The sequence below is a fragment of the Rhinolophus sinicus genome, linkage group LG06 (assembly GCF_036562045.2).
Source record: "Rhinolophus sinicus isolate RSC01 linkage group LG06, ASM3656204v1, whole genome shotgun sequence".
Taxonomy (NCBI): domain Eukaryota; kingdom Metazoa; phylum Chordata; class Mammalia; order Chiroptera; family Rhinolophidae; genus Rhinolophus; species Rhinolophus sinicus.
Genome location: NC_133756.1, coordinates 28,054,257 through 28,079,745, shown reverse-complemented (window position 1 = coordinate 28,079,745; position 25,489 = coordinate 28,054,257). Strand labels below are relative to the sequence as shown.

General features: G+C 39.7%; 1 protein-coding gene across 1 annotated transcript in view; it reads left to right on the top strand.

Moving 5' to 3' along the window:
* Positions 1-3,513: 3,513 nt before the first annotated feature.
* Positions 3,514-25,489, top strand: part of LOC109437244 (cytochrome P450 2J2) — a 30,407-nt gene continuing 8,431 nt past the window's right edge. The window contains exons 1-6 of the mRNA XM_074334799.1: positions 3,514-3,821; positions 11,597-11,759; positions 14,351-14,500; positions 18,681-18,841; positions 21,880-22,056; positions 23,854-23,995. Of these exons, the coding sequence (XP_074190900.1) occupies positions 3,624-3,821; positions 11,597-11,759; positions 14,351-14,500; positions 18,681-18,841; positions 21,880-22,056; positions 23,854-23,995 (991 nt within the window). The 5' untranslated portion in view covers positions 3,514-3,623. The remainder of the gene's footprint in view (positions 3,822-11,596; positions 11,760-14,350; positions 14,501-18,680; positions 18,842-21,879; positions 22,057-23,853; positions 23,996-25,489) is intronic.

The window sequence follows — 25,489 nt, the reverse complement described above, 5'->3', positions numbered from 1 at the left end:
TGCTTTTAATCTCAAGTTCACTTTAAATACTTGACATACAATTTAGTACCTAACAATACTCTAACTAAATCATTTGTTAATATTTATACAGTGTTACTCCTCTGGATAGACAGGTTTAAGACAATAATTTTCAATTAATGCTGAAAAACACCACTGCATAGTCACAATCACAATTGATGATTAACTTATTAATGGATTACCAAATTATTTAGGAATTCATGGGGCATAAGGATCAATGAAGAGACTAGTCTGATAATTTCTTATTGTGCAATTAATATTCCACTCATTTACTTTACATAATTTGATCAACAAAAGATTTCAAGCTTTCTCCTTTTTCTTTAATTTTTTTTTTTTTTTTTTTTTTTTTTTTAGAACAACTCAATTATTTTGGCGATTGGTTACTATAAGATAGAGACCATTAGGGGAAAAGTACAAAATGGCAAATGGCACTGAAAACCAATGCCAGTACTCATCTCATTATGGTTATAAATAAAGATATTAATTTTCGTGTTATTCACTTTTCTTTAGAATATAAATCAAAGCCATTAACTTGAACCTGAGGTATATATAGACACAATCTTACACAGAATACTTTTCGCAAGTCATACTACATTTAAAGTTTTTGGGAATCAAATACCTGTGTTAATGGAAAAGAAGGAAACAATGTTCAACTAGGGAAGCTTATACTGATCATAGTAAGCTCTAAAAATTAAAAGTGTCTTCCTTTTTCTTTGTACTAACCACAAGCTTACACAATGTCCTGAGAGTATTCATAAAGAGAAAAAATGTCAATCACAGCTTTAAAACCTTACTTTGGAACTTATAAGAAAGCAAATTGAAAGATGAGGCTTCATCTTTGTTTTCAAATAAGTAGTCTTAATTTTTTTTATTATAGAAGATGTTTAAATCAGTTTGTTATAAATATATCTAAACCATTAAATTTTGCAGCTTTCAGGTGGACTCTAGAACTTCATTTCTACAAGTCTATGTGAAGAAGTCAAAGATTTCATTGAATCTTAAATGTGTCATTTAAGTCAATGGTACAATTTCTCACCTGCAGTACTATTTTAATGCAATAAAATAAAACTATAAAAGGAAGAAGGGAGAAAACTAACTTCAGTATTCATTGATTTGGAAATGGGTAAATATATTATGCTATAATAATAGAACTACCATATGATCCAGCAATTCCACTTCTGGGTAGTTATCTGAAGAGACAAAAACACTAACTCGGAAGGATATATGCACCCACATTTCTTTGAAGCACTATTTACAGTGCCCAAGTATGGAAACAACCTAAATGTCTACTGAGGGAAGAATGAACAAAGAAAATGTGGCGCATATATATATATATATATATATATATATATATATATATATATATTTACATATATACATATATGTACATATATATGACAAATGATAGAAATATGAGTATGTGTGTATATATATACATATATACATATATACATATATATACACATATATACATATATATACATATATATATATATATATATATGAGGTCTGACAATTATGTTCACAAACTTGTTGCAATGATGTTGCTAACCTTTTTTGATATCAGAGAGATTATTCGTTATGAATTTGTACCAACTGGACAAAGAGTTAACCAAGTTTACTATCTGGAAGTGCTGAAAAGGCTGCGTGAAAAAGTCAGATGACCTGAACTTTTCGCCAACAATTCATGGCTCTTGATCACAACAATTCACCAGCTCACACGGCACTGTCTGTCAGGGACTTTTTAGTCAGTAAACAAATAACTGATTCGAACACCCTCCCTACACACCTGACCTGGCCCCCAATGACTTTGTTCTTTACTCGAAGATAAAGGAAATATTGAAAGAAAGACATTTTGATGACATTTAGGACATCAAGGGTAATACAACAACAGCTCTGATGGCCATTCCAGAAAAAGAGTTCCAAAATTGCTTTGAAGGGTGGACTAGATGCTGGCATCGATGCATAGCTTCCCAAGGGGAGTACTTCGAAGGTGACCATAGTGATATTCAGCAATGAGGCATGCAGCACTTTTCCTAGGATGAGTTCGCGAACTTAATTGTCATATTTTGTGTGTGTGTGTGTGTCTGTGTGTGTGTAAAAGAATATTATTCAGCCATAAAAAAGAATGAAAAGAATGAAATCATTTGTAACAGCATTGGTGTACTTCAAGCGCATTATGCTAAGTGAATTCAGTCAGAGAAAAACAAATAACATACAATCTCACCTATACGTCGAACTTTAAAAAATTAAAATAAAATAAAACCTCATGGACACAGTGAAGAGATTAGTGGTTTCTATAGTTGGGGGTTGGAAGACGGGCAAAATGAGCAGAGATTCAAAAGATCCAAGTTTCCAGTTAAGAGTCCTGGGGATGGAATACGCAGCAAGGTGACTATAGTTAATAATGCTGTATTGCATATTTGAAAGTTGCTAAGAGAGTAGATCTTAGAAGTTCTCATCACAAAAAAATGTTTTGTAACAATACATGGTGACAGAGATTAACTAGACTTATTGTGGTGATCATTTTGCAATGTATGCAATTATCGAATCATGATGTTATACAGCTGCAACTAATATAATGTTATATGTCAGTTACACCTCAATTTTAAAAACTGTGGTGTAATGATAGACCAGTACTTAGCTGCTAAAGTGAATGAGCTAAAGCCACATGCATCAACCTGGAGAGATCTCAAACACGTAACACTGAGGGTTATTTTTTTAAAGCAGTTGTACCATAATTCCTTAAAAACAACAGTTACACAAATATTAGTAACATTGTGTGGATGCTAACAACTGGAGTAAAATAGGAAGATGTAGACTGGAAGGATAAAAGCTAAGCTCTGACCAGTATCTCCCTCTGGACTTTGGAAAGACCCTTCCCTTCTGTGTTAATTAGCGCCTGCTAAGAACTAGGGCCAACACTAGGCGCTTTGCTGTAATGATTTTTAATCTCCAACAAAACAGTTGGAAATACAGGACCTCTTTTAGATGGTTTGCAGACCTGTGGATTCATTCGTTTACCACGTATTTGGAACTTCACCTCTGTTTCCTCAGCTACAAGATGGGACTAAGAAGAGTATCTTCCTAATTTTGTCAGAATGAAGCAATTTATGTAAAGAGGTGACTGAGCTGCCTGGCATATAATGAGTGCCCAAGAAATGACAGGTGACTGTTCCCCAGGATGGGTTCAGATCTTTGGTCCCTGGCTGAGAAGGAGATTGAAAACTCGGAGCTCAAATGTCTGTGGAGCTCTCTGAGATGCATTGAAACCATAAACCCAAGAGCCCCAATGATCTCAGAAAAGACTTTCCAAAACTTGGGGGTTCTCCTAGGAATCTAGCGCCTGGCATCGGTCTGGCACAAAGGGAGGCTGAAGGGAAGTTCCCAAGGCGCGGTAGGGGGAGGGCCGGGCGAAGTTCAAGGACAGGAAACCGCCTGGCGAGTAGCAGCACGGAGAGGGCGTGACAGAGGCGGGGGGAGGGGCGGCGCGGGGTGACACTGGGAGTTCCGGACTTGCTGCAAGGACTGTAACAGAGGGGCCAGGATTGTCACCACTTCAGACAGCAGTGGAGTTAGTGGACATCGGAGCCATACTCGCAGCGATGGGCTGCCTAGTGGCTGCCTTCTGGTCCCTCCTCAATCCCCGCACTCTCCTGCTGGGAGCTGTAGTCTTTCTGTTCCTTGCCAATTACTTCAAAAGGCGGCGTCCCAACAACTACCCCCCTGGACCCCCGCTTCTACCTATCGTTGGAAACTTCTTCCATATGGGCTTTAAGGAGCCACACCTTTCGCTTCAACAGGTAGGAGCAGGGAGTGGTGCTGAGCTGAGCCCTAACCCTGACCTGCGGTACAAGGGCCATCCTGGGGACTGAGGGCAGGAGGATGGTGGCTCTGCCTCTAATGCCATTACCCTGGTGAATCCCGCTTTGAGCCTTGTTCTCACCGTCAGCTGGCATGATTTCTGAAACCCTCCCTTTCTAGGCGTGAAATATTGTTAACTGTTGACGATTTAAGTGTGCTAAGCATGTCACATTCTAATGCATTTAATTGTGTCATGTTAAATATTATCAGAGCATCCTATGGTGATATGATCTCCTTGTTTTCTGTAATATTATTATCTTTCCCAAATGCTGTACTTTCCCTCTGGAAGGTTCCATTTCCCATGTGTAAATTGATAATACTACTAAATCGTCACCACTTTGAACTGAATTGCTGTCATCACCACAACTGAGCCCCTCACATTCAGCCTTCTCTCCCTGCAATCCACTCTCTCTATAGTAATCCTTTAAAAATGGCATTCCTCAGCTTTCATTTTCCTAGCGCTCCTGGCTGCTAAGACCCCTTAACAGAGTTCAGACTCCTTAGGGAGCCACGTGGAACCCTTATGACCCAGCCTCTTTCCACTTCTTTATAATCATCTCCCATCAGGGGTCCCTATCTGTGGCCACTCTGAATCCCTTAAAAATTTTCTCCAACATCCAACACTTGCTCAAAAATCCTCAACTGGTTTCCTGCCTCTCTGCACAGGTACCTTACTGAGACACAACACTGTGATAGGTGGTTGTGAAGATTAAATAGAACAGTGAATGGTCAATATAACATGGCTTATGGTAGGTGCACAAAAAATATTAGTTCCCCTTTCCCTAGAAATGCCAGGAGCACTTTAAACACAAGCCCATATACTCAAGTGCTGGTGGAGAAGGTTTTATCACTTTCTGGGAGAAACACCCAATTGGTAACACTAAGTTACAGGATTAGTCACAGAATTTTAAAGCTAGGCTCCTAAACCTGTACCCTTGTTAAGAAATGTGTCATTTAGTTCCAATATTATGACATTTTTCTGTTTTCTTTCTGGTAGTGATTTCCAGTTTGATTCCATTATGGTGAGAGGATATACGCAGTATAATTTCAATTTTTAAAACTATGTTAAGTTTGGTTTTATGACCCAGGATACAGTCCCATTCATGCTTGAAAAAAATGTGCGCTAGTTATATGCAGATTTTTGACTGAGCAGGAGGTCTGGGCCTCTAACCCTGGATATCTGTATTCTGCTGTTGCTGGGCAGTGTTCCTATAAGTTAATTAGATCTTATTGGATGATGGCGTTGTTTAATTGTCATATGCTTGCTGACTTCTTATGTACTGATTGCATCAGTTACTAGGAGATTCATTTTGAAGTCTCCAATTATAATTACAAGTTTGTCTATTTTTCTACTCAATACTGGTAGTTTTTCATTTATGTACTTGGCAGATCTTTTATTTGTGCATATGCATTAAAATTGTTAGGTCATCTTGGTGATTTGACTCTAATTATTACATAATATCTCTCTTTATCCCTGGTGATGTTCTTTGCCTGAACTTTATCTGATATAACATTGCCGTATCAGCTCTCTTTTGATTATTATTTGCATGACCTATGATTCTCCAATGTATTATTTTAACCTACTTATATCATTGTATTTAAAATCAGTTTCTTGTAGATAGCATAGAGGAGTCATTTTTTTTCATTCTGTCAATCTTTCATTTTGTTCTGTTTTACTGTATTTTAAGATTTTTATTAAAAATATAGCTAACATACAGTATTATATTAATTTCAGATGTACACCACAGTTATTTAATGTTTATAAATGTTAAATCTATCAAGAAGTGATCACCATAAGTGCAGCAACCATCTGACACCATACTATGCTATCACAATATTATTGACTATATCCCCTATGCTGTATATTATATCCCTAGGACTTGTTTTATACCTGGAAATATTGACCTTTTATTCCCCTTCACCTTTTCCCCCTTTTGTAATTTTTCAACTACAGTTGACATTCAATATTATTTTATATTAATTTCAGGTGTACAGCATAGTTGTTAGACATTTATATAATTTTAGAAGTGATCCCCCTATATAACCTAGTACCCATCTAGCACTATAAATAGTTATGACCATATTATTGACTATATTCCCTACGATTTACTTTACATTGCCACGACTACTTTGTAACTAACAATTTGCACTTCTTAACGCCTTCACCTTTTTCACCCTGCCCTCCAACCCCTCCCGTCTATCACCCAACATATCCAGTATCCACCTGATACCATACATAGTTATTACAATATTATCGACTATGTACCCTGCATCCCCATAACTACTTTTTAACAGCCAATTTGTACTTCTTAATCCAGCCCGTTTTTCACCCACACCTCCAAACTTCCTACCATCTGGCAACCATCAAAATGTTTTCTGTATCTATGATTCTGTTTCTGATTCATTGGTTCATTTTGTTCTTTAGCTTCCACATATAAGTGAAATCACATTGCATCTGTCTTTCTGTGTCTGACACTCCACTCAGCACAATTTCCTCCAGGTCCATCCATACAGCCGCAGATGGCAAGAACCCATTCCCTTCCATGGCCAAGCAATATTCCGTTGTATATATGTACCACCTCTTCTTTATCCATTCTTCCATTGATGTCCATGGAAGGACACCCAGGCTGCCTCCACATCTGGGTCATTGTAAACAATGCTGCAATTAATATATGGATGCACACGTCCCCTTGAAGTAGTAGTTGGGTTTCTATGGATAATTACACAGAAGTGGAATTACTGGGTTCTTCTTTGTGTCTTGTTATAGCCTTTGTTTTAAAATCTATTTTGTCTGGTATAAGTATTGCTACCCCAGCCTTCATGGGTTTTTTGCTTGTTTGTTTCCATTTTCATGAAACATGTTTTTCCATCCCTTTACTTTCCATCTGTGTGTGTATCTTTTAATCTAAGTGAGTCTCTTGCAGGCAGCATATGTAAGAGTTTTGTTTTCTTATCCATTCATCCATCCTATGACTTTTGATTGGAGCGTTTCATCTATTTGCATCGAAAGTACGTGTTGATAGATGTGTACCTGTTGCCATTTTATTATTCATAATTTTATTTTATTTTATTTCCTTCTTAAAGAAGTCCCTCTAACATTCCTTGTAATACTGGTTTGGTGGTGAGGATCTCCTATAGATTTCCTGTCTGGGAAGCCATTTATCTGCCCTTCAATTTTAAATGATAGGCTTACTGGGTACGGTACCCTTGGCTGTAGGCCTTTCATCGTGTTGAATATTTTGTGCCAATCCCTTGTGGCCCTTGTCAGTTGAGAAATCAGTTGACAATCTTATGGGAGCTCCCTTGTAGGTAACTAACTGCTTTTCCCTTGCTGCTTTTAGGATTCTCTCTGTCTTTAACCTTTGCCATTTCAATTATAATGTGTCTTGGTGTGGGCATCTTTGGGTTGATATTGTTTGGGACTCTCTGTGCCTCCTGGACTGTATGTCTGTTTCCTTTGCCAGGTTAGGAAAATTTTCAGTCATTATTTCTTCAAATAGGTTCTCAATCCCTTGCTTTCTCTCTTCTCCTTCTGGTACCCCTATGATGTGAATGTAGTTATACTTATTGTTGTTCCACAAGTCTCTTAAACTATCCTCCTTTTTTTGGATTCTTTTTTCTTTTTGCTATTATAACTGGGTATTTTATGCTACCTTGTCTTCTAAATCACTGATTCTATCCTCTGCTTCATCTAGTCTGCTGGTAATTCCCTCTAGTGCATTCTTCATTTCAGTTATCATATTCTTCACTTCTGACTAGTTGTTTTTTATGGTTTCTATGTTCTTTTTTATGCTTGCTGTCTCTTTGTTGAAGTTCTCACTAAGCTCCTTGAGTATCCTTATAACCGTTCTTTTGAACTCTTTATCTGGTAGGTTGCTTGCCTCCACTTCGTTTCATTCTTTTTATGGAGTTTTCTCCTGTTCTTTCATTTGGGATGCATTTTTTGTTTCTTTATATTGGCTGCCTCTCTGTGTTTGTTTCTATGTGTTAGGTACATCAGCTATATCTCCCATCTTGGCCGGGTGGCCTTATGTAGTACATGACCTTGGAGCCTTGGCACATTTTCCCTGGTCACCTGTTCTGGGTGCTCCAGGTGTATCCCTTGTGTAGATTATGTGTGCCCTCCTGTTTTAGTTGAGCCTGGATGGCTATTGGCATGTGAGTAGGTGGGATTGACCATCAGGCTTATTGGCTGTAGGAATTGGCCCCATCAGCATGGGGCTTACACCACTGAGTAGAATTTGCCCCAGCCCTGTGGTACTTGTTAAGGCTTCTTGATATGTGTGCCACTTGAGGGATTAATTGGGTGGTGCTCTGCTGTGGACTGAAGGCTAACCTCCAGTTATGTTGGTTCTGGAACCTCTTGGAGGTGCTCCTGTGCAGGCCCAGGTACCCAATACTTGTGACCTGGTAGGAGCTACAAACAAAGTGGTTGTTTGCTGCCTGTATCTGCCAGTCACATTTAATTGGTGAATTTAGATAATTTATATTTAATGTAATTATTGATATGTTAATCTTACGTCTGCCATTTTATCATTTATTTTCTATTTTTTCCTCTCTTTTATTCTGTCTGTTTCTTCTTTCCTGTCTTGCTGTGGCTCACTTGAACATATTTTTTTAAGAATTCAACATTAATTTAGTGTTTCTGAATGTATCTCTGTATTTTGTTTTAAGTGGTTGCTCTAAAGATTGCAAGATGCACACATAGCTTAATGAAGTCTGCTAGTTTCAACATTTTACCACCTTATGATCATTTAGGTCCCCTTATTCTCTACACTTTATAATATATATGTCTTAAATATTAGATTTTCAAGAAACTTTATGATTCAAAAAAAGTTAAGAACCGCTGTTATAAAGTTTTAGTCCTTATTTCCTTAGTTTTTTTTTTTCCTTTTTTTCTTTATTGGATAGAAATGTTTTTTAACTATAAAAGCTGTAAATACACGTTGAGACATTTTAAAATACAGTTACGTGAATAAGAAAGAATCTCACCGCTTCTTGCACCCACACCTCCCCCAACACACACACACACACACACACACACACACACACACTGCTCGCTCACTGCTGGTGAGAGTTCAGAGGAACAAACCCTCTCACCTAGGGCAGGTAGGAGTCAGAATCAATACACCTACTTGCTTCCTTTTCCTTTTTGTTTCTTTGTCTCTTTGGTCTTTTGGTTCTTGAGTTAATGACTTTAATTAAGCAGGATCTCTCTCAACTTTATATCTCTTCATGATCATGTTTCAACTCTTTTCTCACTAACCCTCCAACTTTAATTGTTCTTTATCCTAAACATTATTTTGCTCCACCTTATTATTTACTTAATCCTACATTTGGAATTTTTATCTCTCATATTAAATATCCTGTGTCCTATTGCTTTTCTTTGCTTTTTACAGCTCCTATGTTAATGCTTTTCTCTTTATTCTACTATTTTCATTTTTGGTTTTAAGCCAGTTTTAGCCCACTGAACCATCATCTTATTTTTAGTTACTTTCATTCCTTTACTGTGTATTTTTTTTAATGACTCATTCAGTGTTGTACATTGAAAAGTATGCTCTAACTTACAAAGACTTCTCTGATTTCTGAGGTTCATACATTTATTTCCACATAAATCAATTGGCACAGTGCCTCGTACAGCACACTTAAAAATTGTAATATATAACCATAGTCAATACAGGGCTTCAAGAGATCATTTGACCTATCCATGGTTACACAGCTGATAATAACATAAAGATTATCCAGTAGTATTGGTCTAGAAATATACAGTAACAGAGAGCAGGTAGAGATGGAACTCTGAAGAACTTCATTTCATAACAAGTACTGGAGTGCAGAGTGCCTTCCAAGTACAGGCTGAGGTTCTAGGTAGTACTCATAATCAGGTAGGAGTCATTTGGCTTAACCTGAGGTTTTCAGCTGTTCTAAAACATCCTTAATTGAATATCCTAGAGTAATCAAGAAATCCTTTTATGAAGCCTGAACAGTCCATCCTGGCATTCAGCAAGATGAAATAAAAAACCTGCTTGATTTACATGGCCCCATTCCCTGCCATTTCTTAGAAGTAAACACATGTGCTTTAGAGGTAGACCAGCTCGAGATGGAATCTTGGCTCAACGCTTTCTAGCAAGACATGGCATACTTTGCTAGAGATGAACAAAGATTGGTGGAGGTCTCTGGGGCATAAGAACAATGGAAAAATTGAGTCAGGCTCAGTGTTTTAATATGGGAGCAGGGAGGTAGAATGACATTGAATCCACTGTATTTGCTCTGATGGTGGTGGTGGGGTCCCGGACACTAAGGGTGACATGGGGGAGCATAAGTGCTTGGGAATCGGGGAGGAGGGGCCACAGACACCTGGAGAAAAAGAAGCCCTTCTATTTCATCCACTGCCAGCAACGTGACACAGCCTAGTAGACAAGAGGCAGGGGCAGGGTCTTATGAGAGTCGTCTCTTAAATAGACAGGTCAGGAGAGACTTTGACTGGTGACCATTCACTGCTATTCAACCCATCTTGCACATACCTGCGCCTTTGTGCATACTCATGACACACCCACACGCTTGTCCGTTCTCGTCACCACTCCCCCTGTCATTCTCACTTTCACTCTCTCACTCCCACTAAACTCACCCACTAGGTCCCGGCACCAACTCAGTTTCATGTTCTTGTTCTCCAATCTCACATAATGCCTGCCAAATTGCCACCACTCAATAGCTTTGTCACCTTGGCTACCTTACTTGGCTAGGACTCATTTTCGTTTTCTGAAAGACAAGGAAAATCATTACTACCATGGGGTGGTTGTGAGATTGAGTATGATAAAATGTGAAAGTGGCTTAACGTGAAACCCAGGAATGTGGCCGTCTGTGACCACGAGTGCCTTCCTCCCACACATCCATGTGCACCTGTCCTCTCTGTCACCATGAGCATGCATCCACATCCCTTTGCACACAGAGCCCGGTGATTCCTCAGAGACTCGAGTGGCTCTGCACCAGGTACCAGGGAGCAAAATGCCTTTCACATTGCTGCTGTCATTCTACTTTACAAAACCCTTTGAGGGAGGAATCATTTTTTTCCTTTTATAGCTGTCGAGCTGAGGCTCAAAAGAGGGAAACAACTCTCTCAAGGGCCCACAGCTAGTGAAGCATAGAGCTAAGATTCGAATGTGGCTCTGGAGCTAGAGTACTTTTCTCCCGACCTGACCCCAGCTCTATAATGAATTTTCCATCTTCTAGTCCACATTGAGAAAAGGGACATTCCCTTTTGGTTAAACAGATGTGATTTATTAAGAAGTCCATGGTTGCTACACCAGACTTATACTAAACAGATGTCAGCCCTGTTTGGTGAGTCACATGTGTTGAAATCCCTCCCTTCACTAGACTCTAAGATGCTTGAGTTTAGAGACCCGTTATTTCATTATAGTTATAGCTTTATAACTTGTTTTCAGGACAGTGGTACATGTTTGCTCAATTCGTGTAGGTTGGCTACATGAATGGATGTTTTATAAGGTATGTCCATGTCCTGCAGTGAATTAAATCCAGGTCTGATTGCCAGGAGGAGAAAAGGAAACAGGAAGGGACATTCCCATCAGTTCAAGGTGAGCACACACTGCATGCACACGCAGACTGCCCTCAATACAAGCTGCCCAGCTACACACACTCCCTTCTTTCCTGGATACACAGACATGTGCATATTCATCTGTAATTATTGAATGTTTTTCAGCATGTGAAGAAATATGGCAACATTTTCAGCATGGAAGTCGGTTGCTTCTCTACAGTTATTGTAACTGGATTACCCTTAATCAAAGAAGCCCTTGTCCACCAGGACCAAAAGATTGTGAACCGCCCCGTGGCCCCTATCCGAGACCTGATCTTCAAGAACAATGGTAAGTTTTTGACCAATGGAAGATGTATATGTCTAATATTCTTAAGGTCTTTTAAAGGTGCCTCTGTGTCAATAATTCTCCACCACTCCCCAGAGACAATCCCATTATAAAATTCCTGCCATTAAAGGAAGTTGGATGCTCACATTTCCCTATTTAAGGTACCCTCTCACAGGATTCGGCAGGGTGAGCATTAATGTCAGGGATTTGGGAAAAGTTGCATCTCCTGTGTGAACTCACTTTAGATGCTATGATTGACAAGTAACCCATCATTCAATGATAGCAGAGAAAGAGGCAATGCATTCGCTTTTTCTTCCCCTAGGAAACGTATGTGGTTCTGCTTCCTCCTGCTGCTTATTAATTCCTTCTTTCTGCCTATAGTTCCTTATGTGTTTTCATTAAATTGTGTTTGACAGAATATCTTGGGCCTTCCTGTCTATGTTAGACCAGTGTGGCATGAATACTCTAAATTGTCATTAAGTAAATTTAAATATTTAAAAATCTAAATGAGAAATTCAAGTCTATTACTCTACCAAAGCACCATTTTGTTTCAGGTACTTCCCAATGCCTCTTTGAAATATTTTATCCATTAACTCTACATCCATTCCCTGTAGTTATTATGTGCCATGTGAAGCTCAGCTAGGCATCAGTGATGTAACAGTGAGTAGAATTTATAAACTCCAAGTCCCTATATAAGTCCAATTCTATTCAGAAAAAAAGACAGTGTCAATTAACTATAACAATTTTAAGCCTTGTGCTATGAAGATAAATGTAGGATACACTTACTAAGGGTATCCAATCTACTCCTGAGATTCATAAAAAACTTACACAAGTAAATGACAATGAATTTAATAAAGTGAAGAAACAATCAGGCCGAGGGACTAGAATCTATTAATAAAAAGTCCCTGAGGTATGAAGGACAGTGAATTTGAGGAATTGAAAAGGTGGCCAATGTGGCAAACACAAAAATTAAATGGAGATAGTTAAATGGAGATGAAGCTGCTGACCTTGTCCAGGCATAGTTCATGCAAGTAAGTACTTGTTAAAGATGTTTGTTTTTACCCAAATAACAGTGAAGCTCTTCAGTGGTTTTCATTAAAGAATGGAATCATCATATTTACACTGCACATTTTAAAAACATTTGGTTCCCAATGGAGATAACAGAATCATGGAAACAAGAGACTATTTTTAGCCTTTTAGGATTGAGAAGGCTGTAGCTTGGATGAGAGAGATGGCAAGGAATGACAATATAGCAGGTTAAACCAGGACAGTGGCAGTGAAGATACATGGGTTGAATATATTCAGCAGGTAAATCCAGTAAGACACGATGACCTAATTGAAAGGAGAATGGAGCAAGAATGAAGTGTTGAGATGGACACTAAAATGGATAAATGATGGAAAGAAAGAACATTTGGAGGAGTACAGGGTGTTTGGTATGACTTCAGGAGGCGACTTTTATGTAGAAAAGCATGAATTCAATCCTGGATATGCTCTTTCAAATGCCGTTCAGTTGGCAAAGTCAAGCAGACAGTTGTATATGTGTCTGGAGCTCGGAGATAGAAATAGATGGTCACTATCAACAGATGTTATTTAAAATTTTAGGACTCGATGAGATTTCCCTGAACAGGAGTATAGGGTGAAAAAAGAGAAGCTCTTCTTATCTTGAAGAGCTCCATCATTTCAGAATTTGGTAGAAGCAGATGAAATAGCAGAAGAGAGGGGAAGTTCTCTACTGTTAGAGAATTAGGAAGAAAACCTGCAGAGTGTGATGCCCTGAGCATCATTGGAAGAGAGTATTTCAAGAACGAAGTATCTCAAGCTGCTGAAAAACCAAGCAAAGTGAGGTTGCAAAGTATCTCTGGATTTAACAACAAAGAGGGTCATTTCGTTGAGATGGTGGAGGCCAAAGCCAGATTTTCAAAGGAGTTGAAGTGCCACGGAAGTGAACAACTGAAAAGGAGTGTGGCCTTACCTGTGTTATAAAACAAATGATGTTCTCTTGAACATGTGAGAATCCCACCCCTGGATATATGAAATATTCATTCTTCCTTGCTTATTTCAGTCATTTCTTCAACTGTTAAGGTCCAGCTTAAATAGGACCTCTCCTATAATACTCATAAAAGGCTTACTGCTTTACAAATATGGATTTTGTGCTACCTATGAGTGCATTGTTAGAATGTCGCATCACATAGATACGTAAATCTACCTATATGGCTACTAATCAAAGCATGGGCTTTGTAGTCAGGCCGACCCGAACTTGCATGCCTGTTTAGCCACTTACTAACTGTGTGACCTTGCCAAAGTTTACTTTATCCCTTGAGCCTCAGTTTTCCCATCAGCAAAATGGGGAAAGGGGTGATAATTGTATCTACTTCATAGAGTTTCTGAGAGTACTAAATTACATAATGCCTAAAAAATACTAAAGTGCCTGGCATTGTAGTCAATACATGCCAGCAATTATATCCACTGCTTTGGGGTGATTTCTCTGAATAGTTTTCAAATGCCTAATGCCCTTATCCTTCCCTCCATCTGATACACATCCCCATACCATTTGTTGGCTTTCTTTTTATAATTTTAGCTTTTTTTCCCACCAGGATTGATCATGTCCAATGGCCAGTCATGGAAGGAACAAAGAAGGTTCACCCTGACAACACTAAGGAACTTTGGCTTAGGAAAGAGGAGCTTAGAAGAACGCATACAGGAGGAGACCCAACATCTCAACCAGACAATAGAAGAGGAGAACGGTGAGTGTTTCCTAGGACAGATGCAGAAGACTGGCTCATTCCTTCACTGAACAGTTACTTAGGAAGCACGTAAGTGCCTATCCTGTACTCAGCACTGTGTTAGGTACTGAGAATGTAACTATGAATAACTAATCATGACCCTGCCATCACGGAGCTCTAGAATTAATCACAAGAAGATGGGGATTAAAGACATTACTGATTGATTTTTCAGTGAAGATGGCGAAGTAGATAAACACTGTGCTCACCTCCTCTCAGAACCACATCAATTACAACTAAACCACAGAACAACCATTATTGAGAATCACCTGAAGTCTAGCTGAACCAAAGCCCTACAACTAGGACATACAGGAGAAGCCACGTTGAGACTGGTAGGAGGGGCAGAGACACAAAACAGGCTGGTCCCACATCCATGTGAGACCATTAAAAACTGGGAGGCATAGCCCGGTTGTGGAAGTTCCCCTGAGGAGTGAGGGGTCCCATCACCTCCCCAAACTATGGTTTCAGTGCCGGGTAGAAGTTCCTATAACTTCTGACTGAAAACCCTCGGAGATTATGGCTGAGTGAGATGGACTGGGGCTGGAATCCCAGGTGCTCCTTTTAAAGGGAGCACACAAAGAATTACATACTCACTGTTGGACTTTCTCACTCTGAGCTCCAGCACTTGGGGAGCAAATCAAAAGGCAAAAGGCTCCAAGGATGCATGGGGAGTAACTGAATCGTCTAGCTGCAGGTTGAGGGCTGTAGGGGCAGCTTTCTCCCAGACCTTGGAGTTGGCAGAAGCCATTGTTTCTTTGTTGAGCCCTCCCCCTTCCTGTATGCAGACACATGCAGATGCATGCAGACAGCATATCTGAGTCTCCTTTAAACTGACTATTACCTTACCTCTGCCGCACCCTAGTGATTCCCTGAGACCATACCCCACCCAAGATTCAGGCACACCCTAGCCACTTCCAGTGGCTTTTCCATATAAGCAGTCTGCCTTAGCTCATGCTGCAGAATTTCCTAAAATCTCTCAAAGGTTTACAAAACCAAACAAGCAGTATCTGGTTTCCTCATGTCTCTTACCTCTGGCTGAACATCCCTAAGCTCAGTACCACTGGCAACCAGCCTTGGTTCACATATTGCCCTCTCAAGGCACCTCCAAGCACAGCACAGGTGTCAGCCATCTTGGGATTGCTTTGGGACTCATGCCAGTATGCCACAGGAAGGGCACTGACTACGGCTGAACTTGGCTTGCAGTGGATCCCTTGCAGAAGACCCCAGGGCTGGGAGGCCCCAGGGCTGGCATGCCCAGTGGCCAGCTTTGGACTGGGCTGGAGCATCACCCAGCCACCTCCAAGGACGACACACACAAAGGGCAGACTGGGCAGGTACCAGATCCCTGCTAAACCGAACCCTGCTCTGTAGCATCAGCCCCAGCACAACAGTTCCTCCACTATAGTCATAGCCAGTTCTCACATCAAATCAGCCTAAGGGTCAATCCCCCTCTTTGACAAGCAAACAGCAATCAAGTCTGTACAACAGGTGGGCACACACAACCGACACAAGGGACACACCGAGAGCACCCAGCTCTGGTGATGAGGTAGATTGTACCACTGCATCCCACAGGACACCTACTACATGAGTCCACTCTACTAAGACCGGGAGGAATAGCAACTCTTCATAGAAACAAACATAGGGAGGCAGCCAAAATGGGGAGACAAAGAAACATGTCCCAAATAAAAGAACAGAACAAAGCTCCAGAAAGAGAACTAAACGAAATGGAGACAAGCATTCTACCAGGCACAGAGTTCCAAACACTGGTTAGAAGGAAGCTCAGTGATCCCAGGGAGAACTTCAGCAAAGACATAGGAAACATAAAAATGGAGATAGAAAACATAAAAAAGAACCAATCAGACATAAAGATTATAATAACTGAAATGAAGAATACATTAGAGGGAATCAACAGTAGATTAGATGAGCAGAGGATCGAATCAGTGATTTAGAAAGTAAGACAGCAGAAAACACCCAATCAGAACAACAAAAAGAAAAAATAATCCAAAAAACTGAGGAGAGTTTAAGGGGCCTCTGGGACAACATCAAGCATACCAACATTTGCATCACAGGGATACCAGAAGCAGAGAAGAGAGTAAGAATTGAAAACCTATTGAAGAAATAATGACTGGAAACTTCCCTAACCTGGCAAAGGAAGTAGATATACAAGCTCGGGAAGGGCAGAGGATCCCAAAGAAGATGAACTCAAGAGGCCCACACCAAGACACATCATAATTAAAATGCCAAAGGTTGAAGACAAAGAGAGACTCTGAAAAGCAGCAAGAGAAAAGCAGTTATCTACATGAGAGCTCCCACAAGGCTGTCACCTAATTTCTCAACAGAAACTTTGCAGGCCAGAAAGTATTGGCAGGAAATATTCAAAGTGATGAAAAGTAAGGACCTACCACAAAGATTATTTTACCCAGCAAAACTATCATTTAGAATTGAAGGACAGATAAAGAGCTTCCCAGACATGAAAAAACTAAAGCAGTTAATCACCACCAAACCTGTATTACAAGGAATATTACACGATTTCTTTAAGACAAAAAAATCAAATATGTGAATAATAAAATGGCAATAACTACATATCTATCAAGTTACTTTAAATGTAAATGGATTAAATGTGCCAATCAAAATACAGGGTGGCTGAATGGATAAGAAAACAAAACCCTTATATGTGCTACCTACAAGAGACTCACTTCAGATCATAAGACATACACAGACTGAAAGTAAAGGGAGAAATATGTTTCATGAAATGGAAATGAAAAAACAAAAGCTGGGGTAGCATCACTTGTACCAGACAAAATAGATTTGACTTTAAAACAAAGGCTGTAACAAGTGACGAAGAGGGACCCAGTAATCCCACTTCTGGGTAATTATCTGAAGAAACTTAAAACACTACTTCAAGGGGCCATGGGCATCCATATGTTCATTACAGCATTGTTTACAATGGCCAAGATGTGGAGGCAGCCTGGATGTCTGTTGATGGATGAATGAAAAAAGAGTAGGTTGTACATATATACAGTGGAATATTGCTCGGCCATGGAAGGGAATGGATTCTCACCATCCATTGGCATGCATGGACCTGGAAGGTATTGTGCTGGAGTGAAGTATGTCAGAAAGACAAAGACAGATGCAATGTGATTTTGCTTATATGAGAATATGGAATCTAAAGAAGAAAATAAACAAACAAAACAGAAACAAACTCAAATACAGATAATATTTTGATGGTTGCCAACTAGGAGGGGGGTTGGGAATGGGTGAAAAGGGGGAAGGGATTTAGAAGTACAAATTGGTTGTTACTAAGTAGTCACGGGGATGTAGGGGATAGCATAAGGAATATAGTCAATAATATTGTAATAACTATGTATAGTGTCAGATGGGTACTAGATTCATTGGGAGGGGTTTTGGGGGAAGGGTGAAAAAGGTGAAGGCATTAAGAAGTGCAAATTGTTAGTTACAAAATAGACATGGGTATGTAAATTAAATCATAGGAAATATAGTCAATAATATGGTAATAACTATGTAACCAGGTGGGTACTAGACTACTCAGGGGGATCGCTTCTTAAGTTATATAAATGTTTAATGACTATGCTATACACTTGAAATTAATATAAAATAATATCGAATGTCAACTGTAATTGAAAAATTACAAAAAGGGGGAAAAAGTGAAGTGGAATAAGAGGTTCTAATTTCCAGGTATAAAACAAATAAGTTATGGAGATGTAATGTACAGCATGGGGAATATAGTCATTAATATTGTGGTAGCATAGTATGGTATCAGAAGGTTGCTGGACTTGCGGTGGTCACTTCGTTTTAGGTATATAAATGTTGAATAACTATTGTGTGTACATGAAACTAATATAATATTGTATACCATATATATATATATATATATATATATATATATATATATTTAATCATCATAAAAAAAAAAAAGAAAGACGTTACCAATTTTAAATCCTGGTCATCAATTTGACTTCCCAGGCATTGCCTGAGAACATGCTATATGTCAGACCCAGTGTAGGATGCTGTGAAATGAGCCTAACATGTTTTTCTCCACTCGGTATGTCATATGTCATATAGAATCTCAGCAGAAAACGGAAACAAACCAATCTGAAGGATCCATCTTTTGTTCCATCTGCAGGACAGCCTTTTAACCCTCATTTCAAGATCAACAGTGCAGTTTCCAATATTATTTGCTCCATCACCTTTGGGGAGCGCTTCGAGTACCAGGATGATCAATTCCAAGAAATGCTGAGGTTGCTGGATGAGGTCATCGCTCTGGAAGTGTCAATCTTTTGCCATGTAAGCAGTTCTCTTTTTATATCTTGGTTTAGGACTTTGGGGCTAATGTCAGACACAGATGGGTTTATTTAAGCTAAAATATAAATTTTTAAACCTGACTTCAACATAATCTTATCTAAAATCAGTCTGTGACTCTAGTGTTTTTGATGATATTGTTAAATATTTGTGACATGACATGCACTTAGGAACCGATGTTTTATTTAAAAAGAGTAATAGTGTCATTGCCTTTGAGTCTCTCCTCTCCACGTCCCTCCCGAAACCAGCCATCTCCCTCCTCCCTCAGAAGTACTCGCCTGTGCCTGGCTTCACCCTTGGCAGGTTGTTTTGAGATTCGACTGTGTTAGTGGCTCTTTTGGAAAATTCTGATTGTATTCCATTTTATAACTGTGTCATTCTTTGTTACTCTGTTCTCTGCTGATGGACACCTGGGTGCTTTCCAGGTTTTGGATGTTAGGAATAAAGCTGCCACAAACATTGTAGTACAACTGTTCCTGTGGATACATCCACTCATTTCTCCTACATATAGGTGTATTCCAGGACATTAAAGATGCCTAAAGATTCCCAAAGCAGTTACAGTATTTACATGCCCTTCAACAGGATATATGAAGGATAGTCCTGTTTAGGCCTTTGCATTTGCTATTCCTTCCACCTGGAATGTTCTTCCACTGAAATCTGTATAATCCTAGCCCCTCACTTCATTAAAGTGCTGCTGAAATGTCTACGTGGATTGGTCATACCTGATGATCCTACAAGAGGCAGCACCCCTGTCATCTTTTCCCATTCCTTTATTCTATTTTCCTTCATGGCAATTAGTGTGTGTGTGTGTGTGTGTGTGTGTGTGTGTGTGTGTGTGTGTGTATGTGTGTGTTATGATATATATGTGTGTAATATATACAGAGGGTGCCCAAAAATGCATACACACTTTAAGAAAGGAAAAAACCTAATTTGGTAGGATAAAGACATTTAGGGTTCAAATCTCAACCCTCCTTTGGTGGGCCCTGCACGCGAGGCCTGTGAGTCTGTCAAAAACTCTATTCAGCTTCTTGATCTCATCCAATTTTCTGGATTTGTAAGACACTTTTAGTGAAAGAAACGGCCTCAAGTGTTAAGGGACCTCTCTGGTGTCCAGAAGTGGATTTATTATTATTTATTCCCAGCTAGCATCATTGCCTGGAGGTTATGGAGCCATCATACCAAATGGATAAAGAAGTCAGCATGACTCCTGGCACATGAAAAGGGCATAATGAATATGAGCTATTATTATTACTGTAAAAGTTATTTATGAATTCCTTGTTCTCAATTCTAGTCATGGTGGTCCCAAATTCAGTGATTCTGTTTTCCTCCTTTCTATTAAGACAGAACACGGGGAGTCCTGAGAGTTCAGTGGGTCCCCAGCTGACATTCCCCAGGGAAAAGAAATTCCTGGAAGGGTAAGAAGGATTTCTTAAGGGTAACAAGCATTTCTTAGAGTCCCTAAATACACCAGTCTTGTTGATAGACAACTACGCATACTTTATCTCAGTGAATTTTCACAACAATCCTTTAAAGGTGAAATGAAGCAGCATAGTGTATGCAGGCAGATATGGGCGTGTGTAAGCAAATCCAGATAGTGGTCCACTTGCTCTCTCTTAAGGGCTTAGTGGATCTCATGTCCAAAGTTGTTTCCTGTGTTTTGTTTTTAAAGAACAAATGGGGGTGGGGGACAAGTGTGGTTTCCTATTGATGCTGTAATAAATTAACTTACTGGATCATAACAACAAAAATGTATCATCTGGTCACCAGAATAGCTCTGGGGCCCCATTTCTAGCAAGGTAAACTAAGGAACAGCAAGTTACAGCAGCATCAGCTTCATCAGCACCATCACCACCAAAGTATCACAGCTAGAAAGCAGCAGAACTAATGGTCAAGCGCATGTCATCTCTTAAGTCCAGGTGATTTTCTATTATGCCATGCTGTTTTCTACCAGATACTGTTGGAGACAATATATTCCAAAACTACTGTATTTAAAAAAAATGTCTTACCCACATGGAGATTACACCTCAGTGTAGGCAGACAAACGAACATATATGTTTAACAAATAAAGTACATATACTGGGGTTGCGAAAAAAATGTTTACATATGACTTGTATTCATCCTTTGTTATTGGTATATACTGAGTATTACAATTTTGATACAGTTTTTTCCATTCTTAAAATGTGTATGCATTTTTTGGCACCCTCTGTATATATTACATATAACACACACACACACACACACACACACACACACACACACAATAATTGCCATGAAGAAAACAAAACAGAATGAAGGAATGGGAATTGGTGACAGTGTTTCTGCCTCTTATAGGCTCATCAGATATGACCACTCCAAGTAGACATTTCAGCAGCACTTTAATGAATTGAGGTGCTGGGATTATACAGATTTCAGAGGAAGAACATTCCAGGTGGAAGGAATAACAAATGCAAAGGCCTAAACAGGACTATCCTTCATGTCATTGCAGAGGCCAATGGAGCAGGACTGGAGAAAGTAAGATGGCAGGAAGTGACAGCAAAGGATGAGACAGGTGTTTGTAGGGGCCAGCTCGAGTAGAGCTTATATGCTCAGAGAATGATGTAGAAGTTTAAGTGTGTCATGGAAAGTCATTGAAGAACTAAGAGCCAGAAAGTGAAATGATCTGATTAAACTGTTAAATGACCATTCTAGCAGTTCTATGGAAAAATAGACGGGGAATGGGTTTAAGAATAGAATCAGAAAAACTGTTGGAGGCTGTTACAGCATCCGGGTAAGAAATAGTGGTTTGTACTACGATGACAAATCAGTTGGGGTGGTGTAAGGTGGTCTGAAACTGGATATATTTTGCACAGAGTGCTGAAATGCTTTGCTGGAGACATAAAAAGAGGGATGAGAGAGAAGAAAAGAGTCAAGGTCTAAGAGTCAAGGTCTCAAGCAAAAGCAAGAACGAGAACACTGGGGTTGTCTGAAAAAGTGGAAAACTGATACCATGTTGTCTCCATGACTGTTTTGTTTTTCTCAATTAGCTGTATAATATGTTTCCATGGATAATGAAATTCATTCCTGGACCACACAAAACAGTCTTAGTCAAATGGGAGAAACTGAAATTGTTTATTGCCCGTGTGATTGAAAACCACAGGAGAGATTGGAATCCTGACAAACCAAGGGATTTTATAGATGCATACCTCAAGGAAATAGAAAAGGTGAGGAAACCAAAGTTGTTTCTTGTGTTTTGTTCTTAAAGAACAAATGGGAGGGAGGGGGAAGTATATGTACTAGTTTCCTATTGATGCTGTAATAAATTAACTTAGTGACTCACAACAACACAAGTTTATTCTCTTATTGCTCAGAAGGTCAAAAGTCTGAAACCAGATGGACTGGGCTAAAGTCAAAGGGTTGGCAGGGCTGGCTCCTTGGAAAGCTCTAGAGGAGAATCTGTTTCCTTGACTTTTCCAGCTTCTAGACCCTGCCTACATTGCTTGGCTCATGGCTCCTTCCTACATCGTCAAAGCTATCAATGCAGCATCTTCTCTGCTACCATCCTTACATCTTCCCTTACTACCCTCTTGCCTCTTGTGATTCTCTTGGGCCCACTGGGGTTATCCAGGATAATCTAACCATATCAAGGTCATTACCTTAATCATATCTATAAAGTCCCTTTTCCTTATGAGATAACACTCACAGGTTCCAGTAATTAGACACGGACATCTTTGTGGGTCATTATCAGCCTACCACAGGGGAATAGATATAGAGGCAGTATTTCATAGAGTGGAAGAGGACCATTAAGTCAGGATGGATGCGGTAATTAGAAATAAAGACGGGTTCAGTGGCATTTGGCTTGAGGCCTTGGGAATGCCCAAACACTGCCTTTTCATCTTCCATTCTCTACCCTACACGCATAGCTGAAGGAGCTATATGAAAAAAGGAAAGATAAGAACTGAGCCTCAGAGCACCATTTCATTATTAGTTGGACCTGTGCCCAGTGACCTACCCCTTCCCTCAGTCCCCAGTGCAGAACCCAAGTAAAGCTGAGTGAGATAACAGAGCTAATCCTCAGTGCCTAAGTGGGACCCCACATCATCCACTTCCCAACAGTATTGGAAAGAAACGAGAAAAAGCCAAATTGGATGTGTAGCTTTGAACGCACCAACCCCTCTGATTAATACGCATCATTGCATTAATGTCATAGTTTTTGACTCATCACACTATCTGTTCCTACTGTGGAAGTTGGCAGAATGGTGGATTTCTTTCCCATCTCCTGCCTTATTTCAGCTTATTGGCACAATATTAACAGAAGCATTGACTTCTGCTCAGAGGAGGAGACTTCACTTGCTATGTGGTGTGCAGGTATGGGACCACACATGGAGGGAATGCTGAGAAATTGAAGCTTTCAGAGGAAGTGGTGAACGTGATGAAATGCCATGAGGATTGGTTAATAGAATCAGAAAGATTCCACCGAGAAGGAAAAGATTAACCGAGAAATGTATAAATTACTGTACATAAGAGGAATTCAGTTTATTCCTTCTAGTATCAGTGTAAATATTTGAAGAGTATTTGCTATGTGCCCTTTGCATCTCACGTGATTCCTAATGTCATCTTCATGGGTGTGGTTTGTTATTTCTATTTATAACACAGGAAACTGATGCACAGAGAGGTTAAGTCACTTGCCCTGGGGCATAGAGAGAGTGAGTTGTGTGGCTAATATTGGAACCCAAGTCTGTCTCTCCACTCATAGCCTCTCTTTCCACTTACAGATAGCTTCTCCCAAATTATACACATAAATAATAGTTGTCTTGATTTTCACCCACCCAAACTAATGACAGCTTCCAGCAGTTGGGCAGGATGATGCTAATAATGATATTACTCTAATAAGACCCTGCCCCCTGAGGAGACCAAGGGAAAGCCATTTCTCCTGGGGATCTTCCCTTCCACATGAAGCTTCTGCGTATTGTGGCAACTGAGAACCCTCTGACTAAACTAATAAACGTGGTGCTTTCTAGCATGCAGACAATCCTACTTCAAGCTTCAACGACGAAAACCTCATCGTCAGTACCCTGGACCTGTTCTTTGCTGGAACGGAGACAACTTCGACGACTCTGCGCTGGGGTCTGCTTTACATGGCTCTCTACCCAGAAATCCAAGGTGAGCATGTCAGGGAGTAAGTAGGCCTGGGCCAGGACACAATAGTGCCTCCTGAAACACACTGCCCCAAAGTTGGAGGCAAAAATTGCATGGTAGAATGGGAAGATAGGTAGGAGCCAATGTGGACTCAGAATGGCAGGCTCTTCAATTTTTCTGTCAGGATTGTGATGGATCCACGTAATACAAATATAACAGAGACCCTGCCATCAGGAAACTCAGTCTAGTAGGGAGCTGGTGAAGGTAATTGACATTGTGGTGAGTTCCAGGAAAGAGTTATATTCTCACATGAAATCTGGTTCTAGGGGAAGTTAGACATCAGATCGTACAAAACAATAAAGGAAGGAAGGAAGGAAGGGAGGAAGGGAAGGAAGGAAGGAAGGAAGGAAGGAAGGAAGGAAGGAAGGAAGGAAGGAAGGAAGGAAGGGATTGAAAGAGGGAAGGAAAGAAGGAAGGAAGGAAGGAAGGAAGGAAGGAAGGAAGGAAGGAAGGAAGAAAGGGAAATATGGTCCTAGCCTTCCCTCCTATTAAGTAATGTCGTCCATTGCCATGTGGATAAAGTTCAGACTCTTTGGTCTGTTATATCACAGCCTCGGATGTGCCTCTCCTCCTTAGCAGCCTCAAGTCCGCCTCCCTACATGGTTGCTTCACTAAATTACACGTCATTTTCTTTGCACAGTCTTTATTTATGCCTCTGTGTCATCACACCTGTTCTTCCATCTACAGGAATGTATTTCCCTAATTTCTGTACATGGTAAACGACTAGCTAGCTCTGTTTGGAGAATCTACTAAATACTCCCCCTCATAACTTGTTTCCCCACTTGTCTAAGAAATTACAAGCATTTTTTTCCTCTAAAGATGACCTAATGCACCTCCATTATTGTCCTTATCTCACATTATTTATATATCTTCTCCTCAGATTGCATATCTTCCCCACTCAATGACTGTGACTGTTATAATTATTTTTCTCTCTCCAGGTCACAGAACAGTTTGAGTATAGGAGAGATCAGATCTGTTACAATACAGTTTTTTAAACTGTCGGTAACAGTTTATTAACAGGACATAAAATCAATTTTCTGAATCAACAATTTTTCCTAAAATAAAAATAGAATAGAAAAGATCAGAAAGCTCCCCATGTAGTAAGGATAAGTTTCTTCATGAAAACATATACGTATATATTCTGAGTCATGATGTAAAATGCCTTGTAACTGTAAATTACATTTCTAAAAACGTTTGAAACCTGCCACGTTAGGATATAGACTTGATTCTACAATAGAGGCTCTAAAATAATAATGGCTTAAGATGATAAAAGTTTACACCCATGGTCATAGCAGTATTATTCAAAAGAGCCAAGAGGTGGAAGTAACCCAAGTGACCACTGGTGCATGAGCAGATAAACAAAATGTGGGGTATATTGGAATGTCATTCAGCCTTAAAAAGGAAGGAAATTCTGATACATGCTACAATTAATGAACCTTTCAGACATTATGTTAAGTT